This window comes from Lynx canadensis, chromosome C2 (genome assembly GCF_007474595.2).
Source record: "Lynx canadensis isolate LIC74 chromosome C2, mLynCan4.pri.v2, whole genome shotgun sequence".
NCBI lineage: Eukaryota > Metazoa > Chordata > Mammalia > Carnivora > Felidae > Lynx > Lynx canadensis.
This window is the reverse complement of record NC_044311.2, coordinates 14,211,126-14,231,997: the sequence shown is the minus strand read 5'-3', so window position 1 is coordinate 14,231,997 and position 20,872 is coordinate 14,211,126. Positions and strand designations below refer to the sequence as shown.

Genomic DNA, 20,872 nt, shown 5'->3' with positions numbered 1-20,872 from the left:
GAGGGAAGTAGGCCTATAAAATACAAAATTATAATAAAGCCCCATTAGATAAAGCAGTTTCATGCTAACAGTGATTTGACAGATAAATAGAACAATATAAAGTCCAAAAATAGACTCCAAAGTACTTGGAAATATAGTTAGTGGTTAAGATTGTATTCAAATAATTAAAGTTGTATTATTAATAAATTGTATGGGTACCAATGGCTACTTGGGAAAAACATAAAGTAGAAGCTATACCTCATAACTTACACACAAATTATTGCTATAAAGATGAAAGATTTAAATGAACAAAATGAAAATACATATATATCTAAAAAATTAACTGTCAACAGGAAAAGACACTTGCAATACATGTAGCAGTGTATTACTTTCTTAATTTATACAAGACTCTTATAAACCAATAAGAAAAAGACCTATATAAATATTAACACAGGACTTGAACAGTCACTTGTAGAAAAGAAAACATAAATGGCTTTAAAATGTGAAAAAATTGATGAATAAGATCTGGGATCTAATATACAACATGGTGACTAAAGTTAATAATACTGTATTATGTATTTGAAAGTTGAAAAAAAAAAAGCAGATCTTAAATGTTCTCACCACACACACACACACACACACACACACACACACACACGAGTTATTGTGTGAGTTGATGGAGGTGTTAACTAACTCTATTATGGTAATAATTTTACAAGATACACAGGTATCCAATTATTATGTTGTGCTCCTTAAATTTGCATAGTTATATGGCAATTGTACCTCAGTAAAGTTGGAAAAATATTAAAAGTTTCTCATAATTACTAAATTTAAGAAATGAAAATGATAATAAAAAAGAAATACTGTATTTCTCTTAAAATATTGACAGAGATCTGAAAGTGTGGTCACAGAGTCTTCTCCATGGTGTGGAGGAAACATACTGTTTGTGACATTGTAAATTGTGACCATCTCATTCAAGAGTGAATTCACAGTAACTTCCAAAATTTAAAATACACCTTCAAACCTGGTAATTCAACATCTAGGAATTTACTCTTCTTACACTTTCACATGGGCAAAGTGATATATGCACAAATTTTTTTATTAAAGCATTGTTTCAAATTACATAATATTAGAAATAGCTTAAATGTTCATAGCTAGGGCATTTGTCAAATAAATAATGGCACATACAAAGCACGTGTGTGGATATACCTTCATCTGTTTCCTCATTACTTTGGTTATGTCATCCAGTTTCTTGGCTTTAAATTCTGTGTGTGTGTGTGTGTGTGTATGTGTGGATGATTCATAAATATTATCTGCTGTTCTCATTTCTCTCCTGAATTTCCTTGCCACACTCTTACTTGGTATCTCCACTTGGATGTCACAATAGACATCTTGTACCAACAGGTCTGAACTCTTGATCTTCCCCCCCAGAATCTCACTTCCTTGACAGCCTTCTTCTCACTTGACAGCAAAGTTCATCCTTCTGCTAGTTCAGTCCAAAAGCCTTAGGGTCATCTTCTGCTTCTCTCACACCCAATTTTCAGTTGGTCAAGAAATTTATTTTGCTGTAACTTCAAATTATGTCCAGAATCCTACCACTTTTCACCACAATGGCTGCCACTATCCTGGTCTATACCACCATCATTTCTTGCCTAGGTTATTACTGGTAATCTTATATCTACATGCCTTTGTATAGTTTATTTTGGTCAAAACAATCAGAATGACACAAAAAACCATAAAATACCTAGGAATAAATCTAACCAAAGAGGTGAAAAATCTATACACTGAAACTATAGAAAGCTTATGAAAGAAATTAAAGAAGACACAAAAAAATGGGAAAATATCCTATGCTCCTGGAGAGGAAGAACAAATAGTGTTAAAATATCAATACTACCCAAAGCAATCTGCATTTTCAATACAATCCCTATAAAAATAACACCAGCATTCTTCACAGAGCTAAAACAAACAATCCTAAAGTGTGTATGGAACCAGAAAAGACCCCGAATAGCCAAAGCAATCTTGAAAAAGAAAACCAAAGTAGGAGGCATCACAATCCCGGACTTCAAGCTGTATTACAAAGCTGTAATCATCAAGACAGTATGGTACTGGCACAAAAACAGACACTCAGATCAATGTAACAATAGAGAACCCAGAAATGGACCCACAAACATATGGCCAACTAATCTTTGACAAAGCAGGAAAGAAAATCCAATGGAATAAAGACAGTCTCTTCAGCAAGTGGTGCTGGGAAAACTGGACAGCAACATGCAGAAAAATGAACCTGGACCACTTTCTTATACCTTACACAAAAATAAACTCAAAATGGATGAAAGACCTAAACATAAGACAGGAAGCCATCAAAATCCTCAAGGAGAAAGCAGGAAAAACTCTTTGACCTTGGCTGAAGCAACTTGTTACTCAACAGGTCTCCAGAGGCAAGGAAAACAAAAGCAAACATGAACTACTGGGCCCTCATCAAAATAAAAAGCTTCTGCACAACGAAGAAAACAATCAGCAAAACAAAGGCAACTGACGGAATGGGAGAAGATATTTGCAAATGACATATCAGATAAAGGATTAGTATCCAAAATCTATAAAGAACTTATCAAACTCAACACCCAAAAAACAAATACTCCAGTGAAGAAATGGCAAAAGACCATGAATAGACACTTCTCCAAAGAAGACATCCAGATGGTCAACCGACACATGAAAAAAATGCTCAACATCACTCATCACCAGGGAAATACAAATCAAAACCACAATGAGATACCACCTCACACTTACATTAACATTAACAACCCAGACAACAACAGATATTGGCAAGGATGCAGAGACAGAGGATCTCTTTTGCACTGCTGGTGGGAATCCAAGCTGGTGCAGCCACTCTGGAAAACAGTTTGGAGCTTCTTCGAAAAATTGAAAATAGAACTACCCTACAACCCAGCAATTGCACTACTAGGTATTTATCCAAGGGATACAGATATGCTGTTTCAAAGGGGCACATGCACCCCAATGTTTATAGCAGCACTATCAACAGTAGCCAAAGTATGGAAAGAGCCCACATGTCCATCGATGGATGAATGGGTAAAGAAGATGTGGTATACATACAATGGGGTATTACTCAGCAATCAAAAAGAATGAAATCTTGCCATTTGCAACTACATGGATGGAACTAGAGGGTATTATGCTAAGCAAAATTAGTCAGAAAAAGACAAATATCATATGACTTCACTCCTATGAGGATGTTAAGATACAAAACAGATGAACATCAGGGAAGGGAAGCAAAATAATATAAAACAGGGAGGGGGACAAAACATAAGAGACTCTTCAATATGGAGAACAAACAGAGGGTTGCTAGAGGGGTTGTGGGGGGGGGATGTGCTAAATGAGTAAGGGGCATTAAGGAATCTATTCCTGAAATCATTGTTGCACTATATGCTAACTAATTTGGATTTTAAATAAATAAATAAATAAATAAATAAATAAATAAATAAATAGTATAAAAAATCATAATGTTTTAAAACACTGAATCAAATCAAATGTTATTTTTCTGCTCAGAACTATGGAATGGGTCCCATTTTAGAATAAAAGGCAAGATCCCTGCAATGGCCTGAAAGGACCTCCATGATCTGGCCCCTGTTAATTTTGTGATCTCATTACCTGTTACTCTCCTTCTTCATTTAGCCTCAGCCACCTTGGTTTCTTCGATGCTTCTTGAATATACTTGTATCCTCCCACCTTAGAGTATTTTTTTGTTCTCTGCTTGGAGTTCTCTGTTTTGGAATATCTACGTGGTTAACTCCCTGTCCTCTTTCACGTCTTTGCAGATGTCACCTTTTCAATGAGAGTTACCCTACTTTTTTGCCTTAACTTTTCTTTATTACATAGAACTTGTAACCTCCTATTAACATACTGTAGGTTTTATTTATTTGTTATGCTTATTGTGGATTGTCTGTTTCACTAGCTAGAAGGAAGGTAAGCTTTATCTACCTTCTTCAATGGTAGATCCCAAGGGTTTAGAATATGTCAAATCAATCAATAAACGAAGCAATCTGCAAGAAAAATTGAAAAACTCAAAGTATATGTAACTGTTCACAACACTCTGTAAAATTAGATATATTCATACGAATGACATAAATGTTTGTAGATCCATACAGTAGCCGTGAAAGACTGTGAAAGAAACTGGTAATAATGGGTACCTTTGGGAGAAACAATACCAGTGATGGGTATGGCGGCACATTCCAGCCTTCAGGGTGTGTACACACCACTTTAGTTGGAAAATACAGTGCATAGTTGAGCCTAATTGTGGAATTCAAAATTCTTTATAAATTAGTCTTAATTTTTTGTTTCTTTGAAGATGTTTGATTGTACTACCACTAGATGGCACATACTTCCTGGTAAATTCTTAAAGAATCTCAGACACAAGTTTTTAAAAAAGCTTTTTGGTTCCCCAAACTCACCGAAGTTTACTTTAGCTATCTATAGTATTGATTTTTCTCAAGAAATTTTCTTAACATCAATTGTTTAGTGCCATATCAGCTTCTAAGCTATTTTTCACTGATTTCTTATTTAGCACCATAACATTAGAGCTGCAGAAATATCTTAAACATGCAGATACTAAGTTAGATATTCTTAGTTTAAATTTTCTAATGTCTATCAAATTGTATCTGCCTAACTCTTTTTCTATGAAACTAATGGATGAAATTTAAATATTTTGTGCACAAAAGTCGGTTTTTGAAAAAAAAGTAGGTTTTTGTTTGATTATATTCTTTGACTCCTTTTTATAAAATAAATCATTGTCTAGAACAACATGCAATTTAACAAGCACTTTCGGAATGCTTACATAATATGCAGTGAGATTAGGCAAATGGGTACTATGGAGGATAGAAAGATGAAATATTATTTATTGCCTCTGTCTTCAGGGACTTTTCATTTTATGGGTAGGGGCAGTCATGAATACAAATAACTATAATACAACTCAGAATGTAGTGAATGATTAAATGAAAATATTAAGTGTAACAGGAACAGATAGTTGATATTAATTTGGGGACTCCAAGAATAAGGTGGAGTTTGAGAAGAGCTTTAAATATATGGATAGTTTCATTCTCTAAATGAATTAAATATAGGTGTTATATAGATTTACATTTCTGTATAAGGAGTAAATTATGTATCTGAGGTAAAGATATGATTATTATATGTAAGTGGTAAATATGGAATAATAGAATAAAAACCTGTATTTTTTTTATGGTAAACTCCCAAAAAAGAAAATGGTGGTGTGAATTTTATAATTTGTAACATTTAAAAACATTATAAAAAGTTTTTTAGGCAGATTCTTGGGTGCTTAGTTGGCTCAGTCAGTAGAGCACGTAACTCTTGATCTCAAGACTGTAAATTCAAGACCCACGTTGGGTGTGGAGATTACTTAAAGATAAAATCCTAAAAAAAAAAAACTTTTTAGTCAAGTTCTAAAATAACAATGGAAAAATTAGTGGGTCAGATAATTTTTAAAGTCATTTTTAACCTAGAGATTCTTTCACTCTTTTCTCTTTAAAAATTTCTGTAAAAATAAATTACATGTAGAAAAAGTACTGAATTCAAGTAGAATAACATTGATTGAGTGCTTGCTATGCCAGAAAACTGTCATCTATTATTTCATTTAATACTTCTGAAACTTTATGATTAGTATATGCTGTTATCCACATTTTAGAGATGAAGAAATTGGGGCAAAAGTTTAAGGAACTTGTATGAATAGGTCACTTTTCTGCCATAACTCAAAACTGGATGTGAATGGAATTAATTTTCTTACAATAAGAAACTTGGCTTTTCAGTTTATACCACTTCAGTATCATTGTTATGTTACTTAAAAGAGAATCAAATTATGCTAACAAAATATATTAATACTGACTACTTTGTTACATTGGTGGTCATAACTTTTTGTAACTTTTTAAATGTGAGAGGAATTATATTCAAATATTATCTTAGTGAATCAAGAATCTAACCCTTTGTCTTTTAATGTACAACATTCCCACAACTTTGCTATACTCTAATTGAATAATAATTATATACCAAAGTCTACATAATGTATGTTACAGTGCTTATTAAATCAGGTTAATTTCAGCTCAATAGCTAAATCAAGTAGATATTAAAACAAAATTATACATTTAGAAATGAGTCATTATTTTTCTGTGTTTCTTTAGCTAGGAACATGTACGAAGAAAAAGAAATGGTATAAAAGTGCACTACAAGAAGCATACCTTCTCTATGGACATTCTCACGAGCGAAGACTGGAAGTGTGCCGCCTATCCAAACAGGGTATTTGAGTTTTTTTATTCTTTACCACCCCCAAATGAGGATTTATTCAGATGCATGCTTTCTGAAATATATTTGCACATTTAAAAAATTTTCTTTTCATAGGGATAGGATATATCTTTGTCCACTGAAAAATTGGTTTTCTATGGATTAATAGTATGTATTTCACCCTCTGAAACTAAGCATACACTCTATTTAAATGCAAGGGTTTTAATTAACGCGTCTATCATCTTCTTTACTCTTAGACTATCTACGTAAGTTCTTTTATGTATTTCAAAGTATCATATTTCACAATTAGAAGCTATGTCTTTAAAATATATTTCTGGGATGAAACTTTCATTTGCATGTGCTGTATTATTTCAGACCAAAGTATTTTTCAAAATGTTTTATTTGTGAACACATTCAAGGCAGAGATAAAAACAATCATCAAAAAAAAAAAAAAAAATGGGGCGCCTGGGTGGCGCAGTCGGTTAAGTGTCCGACTTCAGCCAGGTCACGATCTCACGGTCCGTGGGTTCGAGCCCCGCGTCGGGCTCTGGGCTGATGGCTCAGAGCCTGGAGCCTGTTTCCGATTCTGTGTCTCCCTCTCTCTCTGCCCCTCCCCCGTTCATGCTCTGTCTCTGTCCCAAAAATAAATAAACGTTGAAAAGAAAAAAAAAACAAAAAAACAATCATCAACTTTTTTTTTTTTAATTAGGTAAAAAAATATGGTAAGATTTCAGGTCATTTTCAAAGAAAGTTCTTTTGAATCATCAATATTATGGTTTATAGATAGCTTTTTAAATGAATTCATCATAATGATTATAGTAGGTAGGATACATTTTTAACTCTGAATGTGATTTCACATAAAAATGATGATTTTCAATAAATTTAAATATGTTTTTAAATTTTGCTGCTTAGCGATAATAATTATCACCTTAAGTTCTAAAGATTATGGAAGGATCTGGCCTTCAGTGCTGACTGAATTTGAAAGTAAGAGTGGTATTTTTTTCCTCCCTTGGAGAAGCTTAATATATATTTTAAAAAACTTATAGGTGAAAATATTTTATTTAAGAAAAATTTAAATATTAACCCAGCTATCTAGGTTTAGATTTTAAAGGAAATAAGTAGATTTAAAAACAGTGGAAAAGAATGACAAGCACATTACTCTGGTTTACTCTGAAACTGGGAAAAGGGACATTTATTACTATGAATGTGATGTTTATTCCTTGTGCTGAAAATATAATGTCTCTGTTTATTAGCAGTAAAGGTTGAACTCACTGTATTGTCACAAATGCAATTTTATTCTTTTCATGGATTATACATTTTTCTTGTGTAACCAAAATAAACTTTGAAATATTTAGGGTTTTAGGGTTTTTTAATATAAATACTGTAAACTAATATAGTCAGTTATTTTTTAAAATTATATTACAGCCATTTCACACTAGCAATGGATACACTCTTTCAATAAATATGGAACTGTGTCTTTGTCATTGTTGTGTGTGCCGGAGTATTGACGTCTGGGTCCTTTGGCATTCTTACTTGTCCAGAGTCTATGGAGAGGGGTTATTTCTCATTGGTTTTGTAGCAGAGCATTTTTTTTGCTGAAAGACTGATGATTTTTGCATGCAGAAATTGATGTAATTCAGTCTGAATGTAGAGAATCCATGCCTAGAGACTTTCATTTTGTTCATCTTATTGTTGAGTTTTAAGAGTTCTTTGTGTATTTCAGATAACAGCCCTTTGTCAGATATGTATTTTGCAAATATTTCTCTCACTCTGGATTATCTTCTGATTCTCTTGACAGTGTATTTTGCAGAGCAGAAATTTTAATTTTAATGAAGTCCAACTTACTAATTATTTCTTTTGTGGCCCTTGCTTTTGATGTACTATCTGAAGTCATTAGCAACTTAAGTCATCTACATTTGTAGATGGGGGGCATGAAGAGACTTGCAGGAATTCAGTCTTTGCCATAAGAGGCTCGCTCACTTCAGACTCACTCTTTACTATCTCCTAAAGAGACAATAGAGTCCTTGCTTAGCTTCTAGGGTGAATTCTCGTACGTATCCAGCTTCTTACTTTGTTCAAAAGTGGTTCTGAGACATAAATAGCCATTATTCAGATATTTTACAAAAGGTGAGTAGTTTAGAGGCAAACAGCTTATTTCATCCCAACAACTTTGAGAATTTCTTCACCCCAAAATTTATTTTTCCAACCCAGAAATAATGACTCCTAATTTCTTGGCCTGAATTCTCCCTACACTGCAGACATTGACACACTATTATGTTTGATGCAACTCTTTCAGTGTTGAAATCTGCCGGGTCAGTAAATGATATGTAAAAAATACAGACCTGCTCATACTGTAAGAGATTTCAAAGTCCTGTCCACATAATTCAGTTCCCCTGTTTTTTGTTATATTAACCATTACTCCGAGTGATTCTTTTTCTGAGTATAGAAAGATTTTTCTTATGTAGGAACATTCATTATAATTGTATTTTTAAAATGAGTAGGGTATTATCCATATAGTCTCTTTATAATTTAGCTTTAGGATTTTGTGTTATTTGTAGGATTAATATTTTCTTACATGCTTTACATCTTAGAGTGGATGTTCCTATTTCTACCTTTTTTTTCCTAGAATTGTTTTGTTTTGTTTTAAATAAACTTTATTTTTTAGAGCAGCAAAATTTCGGGTTCCCAGAAAAATTAAGAAGTACAGAGTTCCCATAAGCCCCCGCCCTATACCCATACAGTATCTTCCACTATCAACTTCTGGCCCCAGAGAAGCATGAACCAACACTGACATATCATTATCACCCAAAATTCAGAGTTTACATTAAGGTTCACTCTTTGTGTTGTACATTCTACGGGTTTTGACGAATGTATGATGATGTGTATTCACCATTGTAGTATCATACAGAATTGTTTCACTGGCCTAAAAATTTTGTGTTCCATATGTTCATTTCTCCCCCACTCCTACCCCTCTGCCAACACCTCACAACCACTGATCTTTTTAGCCTCCAGAACATCATATAGTTGGAGTCATTGAGTATGTAGCCTTTTCAGATTGACTTCTTTTACTTAGTAATATGTGTTTACATTTCTCCATGTCTGTAGATTCTTTAGCACTGAAAATAGTCCATTGTTTGTATGTAATACAGTTTATGTATCCGTTCACCAACAGAAGGACATCTTGGTTGTTTCTAGGTTTTGACAATTATGAATAAAGCTGCCATAAACATGCAACATAGGTTTTTTTGTGCACATAAGTTTTCAGCTCATTTGGGTAACTACCAAGGAACACAATTGTTGAATCATATGGTAAGGGTATGTTTAGTTTTATAAGAAACTGCCAAACTATCTTCCAAAGTGGCTGCATCATTTTTACATTCCTACCAGAAATGAATGACAGTTCCTGTTGCTCCACATACTTGCCAGAATTTGGTGTTGTCAGTGTTCTGGATTTTGGCCATTTTAATAGGTCTGCAGTGGTGTTTTAATTTGCAATTAAATGTCATTAGAAAATGACATACAATGATGATGAACATGCTTTCATATGCTTATTTGCCATCTATAAATCTTCTTTGCTGTGGTGTCTCTTCATTGCCTGCTTTTTAATTCAATTGTTCATCTTGTTGACTTTTAAGAGTTCTTTGTATATTTCAAATAACAGTCCTTTTGTCAGGTATGCATTTTGCAAATTTTTTTTCTCACTCTGGATTATCTTCTCATTCTCTTGACAGTGCATTTTTCAGAGCATACATTTTAATTTTAATGAAGTCCAACTTATTAATTATTTCTTTCATGGGCCTTGCCTTTGATGTTATATCTAAAGTCATCAGCATATCCTAGGTCATCTACATTTTCTCCTGTGTTACCCTCTAGGAGTTTTATAGTTTTGCATTTTTCATTTAGATGTGTGATTATGAGTTAATTTTTATGAAAGGTGTAAGGTCTAGATCTAGATCCATTTTTGGCACATAGACATCTAGTTGTTCAACACCAGTTATTGAAAACACTTTTCTTCATTATATTGTCTTTGCTCTTTTGTAAAAGATCAGTTGACTATATTTATAGAGTCTGTTTCTGGGCGGTCTATTCTGTTCCATTGATCTATTTGTTATTCTTTTCCCAATATCACACTGTCTTTATTATTGTAGCTTTAGAGTAAGTCTTGAAGTCAGGTAGGATGAAGTCCTCTAACTGTCCTTCAATATTGTGATGGCTATTCTGTATCTTTGTCTATTCATATAAACTTTAGATTCAGTTTGTTGATATCCACAAAATAACTTGTTGGGATTTTCATTGAGATTGTACTGAATCTATAGATCAAGTTGGGAAGAACTGACATCTTGAATATTGAGACTCCCCATCCATAAATATGAAATATATCCACATTATTTAGTTCTTTCATTTTGTTCATCAGAGTTTTGTAGTTTTCCTCATATAATCTTGTCCATCTTTTGTTAAATTTATGCCTAAGTATTTCATTTGGGGGGTGTTAGTGTAAATGGTAACGTGTTCTTAATTTCAAATCCTACTTTTTAATTGCTGGTAAATAGGAAAGTGATTGACTTTTGTGTATTAACCTCGTGCCCTACAACCTTGCAATAATCACTTATTTGTTCCAGGAGTATTTTTCTTGATTTTTTGGATTTTCTGCATAGATATTCATGTCATCTACTGAGAAAGGCAGTTTTATTATTTCTCGATCTATACTCTTCTTCCTTTTTTCCCCCTTATTGCATTAATTAGGAGTTCCAGTACAATATTGAAAAGAGTTCTGAGGCAGGAACATCTCTGACTTATTCCTAATCTTAGGGAAAAAGCTTTGAGCTTCTTACTATTGAGTATGATGTCAGCTGTAGGATTTTTATAGATTCTCCTTATCAAATTGAGGATGTTTCCCTTTATTTCTAGTTTGCTGGGAATTTTTTTTTTTTTTTTTTTTTTTTTCAACGTTTATTTATTTTGGGACAGAGAGAGACAGAGCATGAACGGGGGAGGGGCGAGAGAGAGGGAGACACAGAATGGGGAAAGAGGAGAAGAAAAAAAAAAAAGAGAAAGAAGGAAACAGGCTCCAGGCTCTGAGCCATCAGCCCAGAGCCCGACGCGGGGCTCGAACTCACGGACCGCGAGATCGTGACCTGGCTGAAGTCGGACGCTTAACTGACTGCGCCACCCAGGCGCCCCGCTGGGAATTTTTATCATGCATGGGTGTGTTGGATTTTGTTAAGTGCTTTATTTGCACAACTGATATGATCATATTTGACTTTTCTTTTTTAACCTACTGATGTCATTGATTACGTTAATTGATTTTGATTGTTGAAGCAGCCTCGTATACCTCAGATAAATCTCACTTGCTTATGGTGTATAATTCTTTTTATACATTGTTAGATTTGATTTGTAGTATGTTGAGAATTTTGCATTTATGTTCATTAGAGAAATCGGTCCGTAGTTTTCTTGTAATGTCTTTGTTTGGTTTTGTTATACTGGCCTCAGTGAATGAATTAGGAAGTATTCCCTCTGCTTCTATCTTCTGGAAGAGCTTATAGAGAATTGCTATAATTTCTTCCACAAATATTTGGTAGAAATCACCAGTGAACCCATCTGGGCTTGGTGTTTTTGTTTTGTAAGGTTATTATATTGATTCCATGTTATAAAAAGATATAGGCTTCTTAGATTGTTTATTCTTGTGTGACTTTTGACAGATTACATCTTTTAAAGAATTGGTCCATTTCATCTAGGTATCAGATTTGCGTGCATAGAGTTATTTACAGCATTTCCTTTTATTATCCTTTTAATATCTTCACATCTGTAATGATGCCCTCTCTTTCATTTTTGACATTAGTAATTTACGTTTTCTGTCCTTTTTTTCTAGTTAGCCTGGCTAGTGTCTTATTTTTATTGATCTTTTCAAAGAAACAGCTTTTGGTTTTATTTCCTCAATTGATTTCCTGTTTTCAATCTCATTGGTTTCTGCCCTAATTTTTATTTTTTGTGCATACTTCATATTTTAACTTGCTTTTCTTTTTCTAGTTTCCTAAGATGGAAGCTTAGTTTATTGATTTTGGGTCTTTGTTTTTTCATAATATACACATTTTAATGCTGTAAATTCCTCTCTAAATACTGCTTTTACTGCATCTTACAAATTTTCATAAACTTTATTTTCATTTTCATTTAGTCCAAAGTATTTTAAAATTTCTCTTAAGATTTCTTTTTGACCCATATGTTATTTAGAAATGTGTTGTTTAATCTCCAAGTATTTAGAGGATTTTATAGTTATCTTTCTGGGGTTTTTTTGTTTGTTTGTTTGTTTTGTTTTGTTTTGTTTTGTTTTGTTCTGTTATCTGGTTTAATTCCACTGTGGTCTGAGAGCAGACTATTGTATGATATCTGTTTTCAAAAGTGAGTTAGGGAGTATTTTATGGCCCAAAACATAAGTCAATCTTGGTGAATGTTCCAAGTGAGCATGAGAAGAATGTGTATTCTGCTACTGAGGTTGTAGTCTGTAGGTGTAGATTATATTCAGTCGATTGATGGTGTTGAGTTCAAAGTACAATAGTTTCCTCTTATATGCAGTTTTACTTTCTACAGTTTTAGTTATCCGTGGTCAGCTGTGGCCTAGAAGCAGGTGATCCTCCTTTGATGTTTCATCAGAAGGTCAGTAGTAGTGTAACAGTATGTCACAATGCCTCTGTCATTCACCTCACTTCATCTCATCATGCAGGCATTTTATCTCGTATAAGAAGGATGAGTACATTACAATAAGAGATTTTGAGAGACCACATTCACGTAATTTTTATCAGAGCATATGGTTATAATTATTCTATTGTATTAAGATCTCTTACCCTGTCTAACTTATAAATTAAACTGTATCATGACTATGTATATATAAGAAAAAATCAGTATATATAGGTTTTATTACTATCCATGGTTTCAGGTGTCTACTGGGGGTCTTGGAACATATCCTCCACAGATAACATATCCTCCACTACCGTATGTCCTGACTGATTTTCCGCCTTCTGGACCTGCTCATTTCTGATAAAGTCTCTAATTATCATAATGGGTCTATCTGTTTTCCTTGAGTTCTATCAATTTTTGTGTTACATGCTTTGACACTGTTGTTAGACACATTTATATTAATAATCATTATGTCTTCTTGGAGTAGTAACCACTGTATTATTAATTAATATTCTCTTTATCCCTGATAACTTTCCTTGCTCTGAAGCATTCTCTGTCTGAAATTAATATAGCTTTCTTTTAATTAGTGTTAACATGCTATATCTCTATTTTTCTACTTTTAACCTCTGTGTGTCTTTGTTGTTAAAGTGAGTTTTTTTGTAGACAGCATATAGTTGATCCACTCTAACAGTCTTTGTTTTTTAATTGGTATAATTAGACACTGAAATTTAAAATAGTTATTGATATAGTTGGATTAATAGCTACCATATGTGTTACTGTTTTCCATTTGTTTTTCTTTGCTCCTATTTTTTCTTTCACTCTTTTTCTGCCTTTTGTAGTTTAATTGAACATTTTATATAATTCTGTTTTCTTTTCTTTCTTAGCATATCAATTATGCTTTCTTTTTAAGTTTCTTTAAGAAAAAAAAACTTTTTAAGGAGATGGTTTTCCTAAATTGAACATATTGTTGCTGTTATTACTATTTTGAACACATTGTTTTCAGTTAAAGAATAAGAAAATTAAAAGTTTATATTTTACCTTCACTTAGTCATTCCCTGATGCTGTTCCTTTCTTTATGTAGATACAAGTTTCTACTCTACATCATTTTCCTCTCTCTTTTAACATTTCTTGTAAGGTAAATCTACTGGTAACAAATTCCCTCAATTTTTCTTTGCCTGACAAAATATATATGCCTTTATTTTTGAAGGATAATTTCACAGGGTACTGAATTCTAATTTGGTGGGTTTTTCTCTCACAACACTAATTATTTCACTCACTCTCCTCTTGTTCTCACAGGTTCTGAGGGGAATTGGATGAAATTCTATCTGTTCCTTTACAGATAAGGCACACCACCCTCCCCCAGGCTTCTTTCAATAATTTTCCTTTATCTGTGCTTACCGCTTACCTTTGGCATTTATACTGCTTGTTCTCTGAGCTTCCTGGATCATTATTCGGTATCTGACATTAAATCGGGGGAAATTCTCAGTCATTATTGCTTCCAATATTTCTTCTGTTCCTTTCTCTATTTCTTTTCTGTCTGGTATTCCCATTACACATATATTATACTTTTGTGGTTTTCCCATTGATCTTGGATATTCTGTTCTTTTGTTTTCCAATTTTTTTTCTCTTTGCTTTCAGTTTTAGAAGTTTCTATTAATATATCCTCAAGCTCACAGATTCTTTCCTCAGCTGTGTCCAATCTAGTGATGAAACCTGTCAAAGGTATTCTTCATTTCTGTTACAGCATTTTTAATCCCCAGCACTTCTTTTTTATTATTTCTTAGAATTTCCATGTCTCTACTTACAATAACCACTTGTTCTTGAATGTTGCCTACTTCTAACGCTAAAGCCCTTACCGTATTAAGCGTACTTGTTTTAAATTCACAGTCTGATCATTCCAGCATCTCTGACATACATGGGTCTGCTTTTGATACTTGCTCTGTCACTTCAGACTGTTTTTTGCTTTTCGTATGCTTTGTATTTTTTGTGGAAAGACAAACATGATGTACCAGGTAGTGGAAACTGTGGTAAGGAGACCTTTAGCAGTGTAGTGGTAAGGCATGTGGGACTAGGGAAGGCATTCTATATTTCTTTGTTTGTTTGTTTGTTTGTTTGTTTTGAGAGAGAGAGAGAGAGAGAGAGCGCTAGTGTGAGGGGGGAGGGGCAGAGAGAGAGAGAGGGAGAGAGAGAATCCCAAGCAGGCTCTGCGCTGTCAGTACAGAGCTTGACACGGAGCTCAATCTCATGAACCATTAGACCATGACCTGAGCCAAGATCAAGAGTTGAATCCTAACCAACTGAGTCACCCAGATGCTCCAAGCATTCTATGGTTCTATGATTAGGTCTTAGTCCTGGGCTTTGAACTGTACAAGTGCTTCCCATTTTTTTTCACCCGCTTACATGGTACATAATGGATAGAGGGGATCCCGAGTTGGTATGTCCCTTCCCTTGCGTGGAAAACCATAGAATGCTTGATTTGGGTATTTCCCTCCCCCACTAATTGGTCAGGCTCCGAGAAAACCAGAATAGGTTAGGCTCTGGTAAAATAGTTTCTCTTCAAAGCAAACGGCTAAGAACTGAATGCTCTGGCATATTTCAAAATGGTTACTTTTTTCTTCCCACTGAGGAAGTGCAAAGGTGTTTTTCTCCAGTCTTTATTATGAGAACCCCATATAGCTCCTGGAGGTAAATGCATAAAAGTGTGCCTCCCTCCTGCATGACTGGGTCCCCCAAGAATTTTTCTCTCTCAGGCTTGTTCACATTGAGGCTCCAGCAATTCATCAATTACAGTTCATGTGTTCCTACCCCAGCACTAGTTCCTGTGGAGCTTTCTGCTCCATTAAGTTGTGATTCTTTGTATTCGCCTGTCTCTCCAAATTTGGGGGCCGCGGTTTGCCCTGTGACCTCATTTCTCTAAGGGATCTAAGAAGAGTTATTGATTTTCAATTTGTTCAGCTTTTTACCTGTTGTGAGGATGGAGTGTGACTTCTAAGCTCTTTACATGCCAGATCGGAAACTGGAATATCCTCTACCTTTTTAAGAACATGCTTTCAGCTGTCGCCTTTAAAGAAGCATATACTAACAGATTTTCTGAGGCCATCAATGGATAAGCTTTAAAAAATATTTTTTTAAAAAAAGAAGCCACTGATTTATGTTAATATTTGTACTCCTTTCTAATACGGTTGTAAATAAAAAAAATTTAACATCTGTTATGAGTCATGAGGCATAACCACCTCTACTGATTCGGAACATTTTCATTTTCTACCTGCAGCTCCTCTTTTGCACTTTAAAACGATGATATGGATGTAGCCCAGAAGAGGAGTAAAGGCCCTTTTAATTATCCAAATCTACATTTCCTGTTAACTGCTTTTCACTCTGTGTGAGGGTCCCTACATGCAGAGATTTCTGAAGGGAGGAAATTAAACCTTTCTCACTAGGGAAAATTCAGCTCTTAGAAAGTGTTTAATGTTGCTGAAGTTGAACACGGACCTACTGTTATTAATAGGAAAATTGCTAATGATTGTAATGTTTTTCAGCATTACATCAGACTTTCCCTTTGGCAAATCCCTTTGAAAATCAGAGTGGCTGTTGTTACCCCCCGAAACACTTCTATATTGCACTGGGAGATGGTTGTGCAACGTTTCAACATAAAAAGTTCCTTGAACAACAGTTTGGATGTTTCTGTTCCAAATGTGTCTCCCTACTGGAATTTTTACATAAGAATGATGTATATTTTGAGGAGAAAAATAACAAAATTGTATTCTTTTTTCACTAACTGGAAAAAAGACCAGTATATGACCAGGGTCCATTGGATCCAATTTTAGTTTTGAGTTTCTTTTATGTACATTTTCAACTGCGTGTACAGATTGATATTTCATCATGACTTTCATTGTTATTAGAGGTCTTCAAAAGAAGAAAGAGAAAAATCTTGTAATTATCGTCAGGGCTCTTTTGTAAATCTGAAATGCATTATGGAATTTTACTAATCTTTGCTATTTTATCATTACTCATCAGTTTATTCCCAACTATGTTAAAAAGACTAAAACAATTATTTAAATGGTAGAATGATGGAATCACTTAACAAGATGATACAACAATAACATGTATAATCACTAACCTATTTTTCCTAGTATTGCAAGGGTTAAGATCTCTCTGTATGTGTCTCTGTCTCTCTCTCTCTCACACACATGCACCCATACCCCAGAATGTCTTTATTAGCTAAATGTAAAAGAACACTGTTAATAATCTATTATCTACCACACATTGTTTTAGGAGTTTTATTTACATAAATTCTGTTACTTGAATCTCAATATACCAATAAGGTAATATATTACTCCTGGTTTATCAATAAAGAAACTAAGGGTCTGAGAACATATATGGTGTTTTATATCTTACATTGTCTAGTATAGTCACTTACACCATGTAAATGTTCTATGTATTTTAACTCGTAAGTTATATTAATTTGTTCAGGTAAAATGTGTATTTCAGATTCATGTGAGATTTTGAATAAGATACATGTACATTTATTAATTATAAAAAAATTGAGCACCTACTGCATATAAAACTTGGCCCCTGACTTTAAGGCACATTCTAGTCTTGTAGGGTGCTTTGACGTATATAGAAGTAACCATAAGACAAGGAAGAAAGTTCTGTGTCCTGTCATGACTGTGGTTTTGCAACAAAGGTGGTTATTTCTCCTAGTTGGAAGAATTTTCTGTGACAGTGGATGGTCTTATACATTCATCAGTGGGGAGAAAAAGGGTATTCCAGAAGAAGGGATTATTTCAAGCACACAGCTGAACATAGGAAAGAGGACAGTTTACATGTGGCCAACTAATTATAGGCATAAATATAATAACCTGCTTCTCTGGATTTGTATGCTTTATGCCAATAATTTTTTACTGCAAAATTTGCTTTTAGATAGCAACATTTATTTACTCTCATATCCATGGATATTTATTCACTTTGTTTGTTTTAAGTTTTCATTGTGAATTATAGTCCTACATTGATAAATTAAATTTTTGGGTATTTTTTAATGTTAAATGTAACCCTAAAAACTTATTATTAATGTCCATAATTCTCTTCATTTTTCATTACCACAATATTAAGGTTAATAAAACATATGTGTGAATAAAAATTTATGTACAACTCATTTCGTTGGAATTCTACATTGAACCCATAAAAAATACAATTTCTTAATTATTATTGCCAATAAGTTTTACTAATTCACACGCACAGTTTTACATATATCAAAATTATATCTTAACATAGTTTTCTACATGCTATTTGTTTATCATCCTCCTTGCTGAGTGTTGCTTAAGGGTCCTGCATGGAAGCTGCAGTCATAAAGATTAAACACTTGCAGTCAGATGGGTCTGGCCCCACTGCATGGCCTCAGGCAGGGTACTTAGCCTTAACTTTCTTAGCTGGGAAATGGACTACATACTTTTTTGCAAGTTTATCATGAGGCTTAAATAAGAGATTGTCTATGTAAGGTCTTTATCCATGTCTGGCATAGAGTAGATGTGCAAGTGGAGATAGCTGGGATTTCATTCCAGGTCCTGTATACTCCAGAGCACATTAGCTGACCAGAACCTGGAATAAGATACACTAGTTGCTAACTTGGAAACATCCAGCCAACCAGTTAGATTTAAGGGAGGAGGCTTGTCAAATAACTGTGCGGATCCCTGATATTATTACCTTTGGATTATTTTGTTATACTCAACTTGGAGAAGTTGAGTTTAATAGCATTATGATTAAAAAATCATTGAAAACACATATCACAGCATGAGAAAGTAGAAAATTCTAACTGTATAATGTTGCATTTATTTGAACAGGAGTGTAGGCACTTTTTTGAAACAGCCATACTTTATTATCTTACAGATAAATCCAAAGCAGATGGCAAAGTTGCTGTGGTAGCCAAGAAAAGGGTAAGATCATGTTTCATTATATAAAATATGCAGACTTCAAATTCCATTTGATTAAAGCTATTTTTAAAAGAAAATTGAATTAATATTTAAAAGCAAAATGACATATAATCAGTATTTTCTTATAAATGTTAGTTGAGTGCATTTTTCCTTTTTTAGGTTAACACTAGAAATTTAATTTTTATGATTACTTATATCAGTGTTACAGACTTATGAGGAATTAGAATGATAGCAATATTTAAAGTTAACAAGTAAGTAATTGCTTTTATTTATATTTCACATACAGGGGTGCCTGGGTGGCTCAGTCAGTTAAGTGTCTGACTTCAGCTCAGGTCATGATCTCACGGTTTGTGGGTTTGCGCCCCACGTCAGGCTCTGTGCTGGCTCACAGCCTGGAGCCTGCTTTGGGTTCTGTGTCTCCCTTTCTTCTGCTTCTCCCCCACTCATGCTCTGTCTCTCTCTGTCTTTCAAAATAAATAAATATTAAAAAATTGTTTTTAAAAGTTGTATTTCACAAACATACTCTCCTATACTAAAATATTTTTTGTATACCATGTTATTGGAATGTGTGCAATCTCATGGAAGATTTAAATAATTAAAATTCACAGCTTAATATGGACTTTACCTTGAAGTTGAGAACAGTATCAGCCATTTGTATAAATCTAAACGTAGAATCTTTGAATTAAATTTGTTTTTTTTTTTAATTTTTTAATGTTTATTTTTGAGAGAAAGAGAGAGAGAGAGAGAGATGGAGAGAGAGATGGAGTGCAAGCAGAGAAGGGACAGAGAGAGAGACAGAGACACAGAATCTGAAGCAGGCTCTAGGCTCTGAGTTGTCTGCACAGAGCCCAAGGCAGGGCTGGAACTCACGAACTGTGAGATCATGACCTGAGCCGAAGTTGGACGCTTAACCAACTGAACCACCCTGGCACCCCTAAAGTTTGTGAAGTCAAGAGCATTTTAAAAGAATTCTAACACATCAATTTGTATATTCAGGGAGATGTTTAACTCTACCTATTGTCAAAACTTGATTGGGATAGGATGAACCCTTGACATTCTCCTCAAGTGACAGTATTCTTAACAAGACACTACTGAAAAAAGAGAAAGAGCCAATTCTTTTTACTTATTTATTTATTTATTTATTTTTTTTTTCCAACGTTTATTTATTTTTGGGACAGAGAGAGACAGAGGATGAACGGGGGAGGGGCAGAGAGAGAGGGAGACACAGAATCAGAAACAGGCTCCAGGCTCTGAGCCATCAGCCCAGAGCCTGACGCGGGGCTCGAACTCACGGACCGCGAGATCGTGACCTGGCTGAGTCGGACGCTTAACCGACTGCGCCACCCAGGCGCCCCGAAAGAGCCAATTCTTAAAACAAATTCTTTTAGACAAATAATATATTGGTGTCATAAAAAGAACTGTGATTGAAAGGAAAGCCTATCCCTGTAGTATTTCCTGTGTTGAATGGTGGTGTTGGTGCAGGGTGGACCCAGGAAAGGTTGAGTGTAACCTGGAAGAACAGAAAAGATGTTGGACACAAACCTATAGATGAACAGGCAAGGAAGTAAGTGTTGTTTTTATATTCTGAGTATGTATATAGGTCATGGGCCTTTTTAAAATCAACTCTTTTGCTTTTTGACTTGTAAAAGTAGTTTGTACTTTTCACTGGCTAAATAATGTTGCTGCACCTTTGCAGAGAGGAAGTCAATATCATAGAAGACAAGGTTGCCTTTTAAAAAAGAAAGAAGGGGTGCCTGGGTGGCTCAGTCGGTTGAGCGTCGAACTCTTGATTTTGATGCAGGACGATCTCAGTTTGTGGAATTGAGCCCTATGTCGAGCTCTGTGCTGACAACACAGAGTCTACTTGGGATTCTCTCTCTCCCTTTCTCTCCGCCCCTCCCCTGCCTGCACGGGAGTGCTCGCTCGCTCTCTCTCTCTCTCTCTCTCTCTCTCTCAAAATAAATACATAAGCGTTTAAAAACAAACAAGAGGAAATA

General features: G+C 34.4%; 1 protein-coding gene across 1 annotated transcript in view; it reads left to right on the top strand.

The window, feature by feature from the left end:
* The window catches only part of ZCWPW2 (zinc finger CW-type and PWWP domain containing 2), a 131,353-nt gene that overhangs the window by 83,104 nt on the left and 27,377 nt on the right, over nt 1–20,872 (top strand). Inside the window, exons 5-6 of the mRNA XM_032594660.1 lie at nt 6,177–6,291; nt 18,832–18,878. Coding sequence (XP_032450551.1) covers nt 6,177–6,291; nt 18,832–18,878 — 162 coding nt within the window. The remainder of the gene's footprint in view (nt 1–6,176; nt 6,292–18,831; nt 18,879–20,872) is intronic.